The sequence below is a fragment of the Triticum aestivum genome, unplaced genomic scaffold, assembly GCF_018294505.1.
Source record: "Triticum aestivum cultivar Chinese Spring unplaced genomic scaffold, IWGSC CS RefSeq v2.1 scaffold233749, whole genome shotgun sequence".
NCBI classification, from domain to species: Eukaryota; Viridiplantae; Streptophyta; class Magnoliopsida; order Poales; family Poaceae; genus Triticum; species Triticum aestivum.
Window position 1 is genome coordinate 1 of NW_025225514.1, and position 5,156 is coordinate 5,156.

At 38.7% G+C, this 5,156-nt stretch overlaps 1 protein-coding gene across 3 annotated transcripts; it reads right to left on the bottom strand.

Moving 5' to 3' along the window:
* Window positions 1-233: 233 nt before the first annotated feature.
* Window positions 234-5,008, bottom strand: LOC123172233 (protein FORGETTER 1; the record flags this gene model as incomplete). Of its 3 annotated transcripts, none has more annotated exon segments than XR_006485516.1 (9): window positions 234-601; window positions 999-1,110; window positions 2,153-2,281; window positions 3,117-3,184; window positions 3,353-3,406; window positions 4,277-4,395; window positions 4,551-4,628; window positions 4,707-4,830; window positions 4,897-5,008. XR_006485516.1 is itself a non-coding variant. In XM_044589238.1 (9 exon segments), coding segments are annotated over 9 exon segments (863 nt in total), but the record flags the coding sequence as incomplete, so codon positions are not given.
* Between the last annotated feature and the right edge of the window lie 148 nt (window positions 5,009-5,156).

The following is a 5,156-nucleotide window of genomic DNA, read 5'->3' on the forward strand; positions in this document are numbered from 1 at the left end:
GAATTATACATCTCCATGTCAGCTTCTGTTCTTTTTTACCTAGCCTAGATCATTCCTTTCTCCGTTTCTCACTCTCTTGGCAGGAAGGCTTTCATGACGTTCCATCCGGCCTCCCCCCTTGTTGAAAGCGTGATACGTAGCTACACAGGGAGATAAACTAGCGAAACAGAATGGAACATCTAAAAGTTTTCATGAGCTTCTGGGTTGATGCATATCCACCATACCCTGGGACATGAGCACTATGACACCATATTGGTGAGGTGCTTTTTTCTTTCCTCTTGTGAGATTACCTGAGCTTTTGGTTGCTTTACAAAGCAATATACAAGATATAAACCAAGTGCAAACAAGAGACCACACTGATGGTACACTGCATATGTTACACACAGATGTTGCTAGTATTTACTCGCCTAATTACTAAGCTAAGAACTCCCATAAATTAAACAGATTGGCTAGGCAGCTCCCTAGGAACAAAATTAAATGCACCAAGCCTCTGAAACCTGCTGCTTCTTAACATCAGCCATGTGATCAACACCACCAATATGAATGTCAGAAATAAAAATATTTCCATGTCAATCATTAATATCTTGGACCCATTGCAAGCCTGCAAAAGACAGTATAAGAATCATATGTAACTGATTTTGACTTAAGAGAGCTACTCTACGTCGCAAAAGGAAGAATGGAATTGATTAAGAGTACATATCAAACTTTCAGCATCTAATAAAAATAAAGTGGAGATGTTGTACTACAGAAAAACAATCGAATTCCTAGTATTTTAAGAAAAAATTGCTAAAACGTTGAGTTTGCCCCGTTGACTGTCCACCACCATGTCATGTTCCTTTTTTAAAACTTAATAGCAGAGATTCAGAACTACCAGTGAAATTTCTATGGCCTTTAGAACAATTTCTACAGTTTAGTGACTTTGCTTTTAATTACACTTATAACAAATGATTATCCCCATTGGACTACACGACAAAAATTCCATGAAATGAAAAACAAACCTGTTAGTACTGACTCCACTGCTGCATTCGGAATGAATAGTCCAACAATCCGCTGATTGTCATTCGTTGTCACTAGACGGACAACACGTATTCTTTTGTGATTTTGATAAACCTGTTCAATTCCAGAAACAAAGCACAAGTGCATTAAGCAACCACTTCAATGGCACAGCTATCCAGTTCAAGCATAAAATGCAGACAGAAAATTAATCTGCAACTTCATTTTGTTGTGACATACTGAGCTTCTACTATTGCCCTTAGACAAGATCTAGTTGAATTCCAGAGGGCCGACGATTGACGTTCATCCATAAAAGCTGTCTTTTCGGATGAAGATATCGAATGATTCCCTATATGGTTCCCTAATGTTGTTTATCACCCAGTTACTTGGTGTGGCAAACTGGGCTTCTACCATTACCTTTTGACAAGATTTAGCTGAATTCTTGAGGGCCGACGATTGACGTCCATCCATAAACATTTTTCTTTTCGGACAAAGATGTCCAATTGTTCACTATATGTTCTCTAATGTTGTTTATCACCCAGATACCTGTCAAACTAAGAAAGATATCTTTACGTGTCATCTCTGCTCTAGATAAGGTTCCTGGTACTGAGTGGATAGACTACTACTCCCTCCGTTCCTAAATATAAGTCTTTGTAGAAATTTCCCTATGGACTACATACGGAGCAAAATGAGTGAATCTACACTCTAAAATGCATCTACATACATCCGTATGTGGTTCATAATGGAATCTCTCCAAAGACTTATATTTAGGAACGGAGGAAGTAGTTAACATGAAACTTGCCACCTTAGCCAGGTTAACTGTAACTTCGTCTAAAATGCTTCAAGTAGCCCGCTGCTATAGTTCTTGTCATCATAAATGCACTTATATTGTTGGCTGCTTGTAAGCAAAGTTTCTACTTTGCTTTGTTCCTTCAACGCCATCATTTTCTTTCTTCTGTATGGCTTCACTGAGTTATTTACCTTAACCTAAAGGGTGCAGTTCTACAAATATTGTCTAGGTCAACCAGAAAACCGTCGGAGGCAAAGATCCCAAGACCCATGATCATACAAGCGCACTGAATTATAGAGGAGCCCTACCACTCAGCGCTGAGGAATAAGTAGCAAGACAAAATGCATGTGAATAAGTGACAGAGTAAACCTGTTTAGCTAGGGCCTTCTCAATTGTGCCCCACACTGGAAGTATCAGACCACCCAAAATGTTAAACTCCTGCAGCCTTCTTCCTACTGTACAGTAGCTCCCAACTTTGCATTTGGATCCATGCATACACTGAAATGAGGTAAAAAGGTGCTTGGTAAGTAATATGCATAGAAGAGGGTAAATGTACACAAGCGTCTGCAATATATGCTCATCCTTCAATTGAACAAGTCATAAGTGGAATATGGAAAACAAACTTAACCCAGAACTAAGAAAATAAATACAACACAATGGATCCATAGACACAAAGTCACACAATATTATTCACTATACACAGCACCTCCAGAGATTCATGTGCTGAGTCAGTCATGGAGCTTGAATATCCTTTGGAGGGTTTTGCTCAAATAAATGACAAGAAAAAAAATACATGCCCTCCGTTCACAAATATAAGATGTTTTGGATATTCCAATACGGACTACATACGGACTGAAATGAGTGAACACACTCAAATGTGTCTATATACATCCTATTCAGAAAAACGTTAGAACATCTTATATTTGTGAATACTCCCTCTGATCCATAATTATTCAAAGCACAATTGTATACCGATTCGTAAGTCAAATACTTCCTCTGTTCCGTAATTCTTGTCGTGGTTTTAGTAATTTGAACTAAAACACGACAAGAATCATGGAACGGACCGAGTAATATATATCAAGACCCATGCCAACTTGCACTTCTCTCCGACGTCTCTAAGTCATTATTTCCCTACCTGAGTGGAATGGTTACATAATATTACACCAGATGAATGGCAGGTGAATCAAGTGCAAAGCTGCATGACTGAGGTCATAGGTTTAATCCTCGTCCACACCAGAGTTTTTAGGAAAATGTCATCATGTTAAACTGTTTATCAATCACAAAAAAAATCATCTTATCTGTTTCGATGAAACATCATATTCATCCTGCCAACCTTTGCTAACTTTGTCTATTGATGACACCTTCCTGTACTTGCCCTTCAGTTCACTTAAAGGCATCTCCCTGCAATGGAGCGGCAATAATAAATATGAATTGACGCCATTTACACAAGACAATGTCTTTCTAGGTTGCTACATGGTGGCTATAGATAGTGATCGTGAAGCAGTATGCATCTCAAAAAAATCACATAAAAAATGTGCGAGAAAAAAAGTTATGATGAACAGAAAATACCTTAATGCTTCACCAATAGCAGGTCGAATTATCTTGTATATTCCTTCAGTTGAGCTGTGCATGAACAATATAAACTCGAGTCATCAATCAGATCAAACAGATTTCACATGGAAGGAGAACAAGTAAACACCGCATATATATTTACATGAATCACTCATACACAAAACCACATTCCAATCTCACATTGTTGCCAATAAATAAATTGACCTTCTAATCACATTTCTTTTCTTAAAGAGTATGTTCTCAAAGCTTAGCTTTCTTGTGGAAGTATAACGGATCACACTAAGAACTTGCAAAAAAATGGTACTTTTGAGGGTGCTATAGAACTGGCAAATTTGGCCCCACCAGACAGCGATAACCTGACGCAGTTGTGGCATGGACTGGGCTGCGAGCTAGCCAATCTGACAGGACAGGATCGCCGGATGGCATGCTGGGTGAAGCATCAAGAGAAGGAGCCGTGTGATGCCACCAAGGCAGCTTGTCAAATGACATCATGCAGGCACTGGTAATCATTTGTCTCCCGTCATGGCATTTCAATCCAGCAAGGCAAAACAGGTAAGGAAGTAACATGTCCCTATGTAGTGGACACACATTGTCACACTTAAGGTAATATATAGAAGAATGTTTTTTTTTGTGTTCCGCCATACAAGGCTACACCAGCGTAGTTCTCTTATAATTTCTCAAAATATGTGTGGCCCCTAGGTCCTACAAGTAATTCTCACCAAAGATGGTATTTTCAAATTTATACCTCTTGCAAAGATTCCAACTTTTCTCATTCCCTCCCGCCGTCAATGGAAGGGGGGTTTATACTTCTTAAACAATGCAAATATATACTGTAGCTCATTAAAATAGCCAAACAATTCAAAGTCTTTGCGTTTTCTCGAAGAAGAAAAATATATATCTTCATCATTCAACACAACATACCCTTCAAGAGCTAGAGTGAAGTGTCTTCTCCCCATCCATTCCCTTTTGGACTCATAAAACCCATCATTGGAAGAACCAGCACCATCATTCTCTCTTCCATCAAGCATTGCCTTTGCCGACTTCACACGTTAACATGTTCATGAAAGAATTCATGCACAAATGATAAATATTACAGTATAGAACAGGTGTTTCTTGCACTTAAATATAACTAGCAATCATGCCCACAATGTTATCAATGAAAGAACAAATGATTGAGCCAAATGTTTCTTCTTACCTCCCAGGTAACTCCCCTATCAATGGTGAAAGTAAACAGTATTGTTGTAGCACCAGACAAGCTATCAACATGAACGGTCTGCAGCAAACTCGCATTGTGACTTTATAGTTAACAGAAGTAAAAGCTCCCAAGAAAAGGATAAAAAAGAAGCATTACCTTTGGTGGCTCTTTCAATTCAATATTCTTACCCTTAATATCAACAATTCCAGAATCCAGCTGCCCTTCTCTTCGTGCATTGTGAAGGACAACATCAAGTATGCTTATAAAGAGATCAAACAACCTGCTCGTAGAAAGTGTTAGCATGCATGGCCAACCAATTATTCAGAAGTCATGCATGAAAACTCACCTATTCTGGATGTCAGGAGCCAATCCCAGAAGGCGGTTAAGGAAGCGAGCAACGTCATGCATATCTGCATCAACAATACGACCAGAAAGCTTCCCTGCAACTTTACCATTGCCTGAAGAAATCATTTAGTGAGACCTTTTTCTATCGACAAGAGATAGAATAGGACATACAAATTGTAAATCATACTGACAGGTGCAACTTCAGTTTATGATCATCTGAAGAATTTATGATCAATCTGAAGACTGACATTTAACATCAAA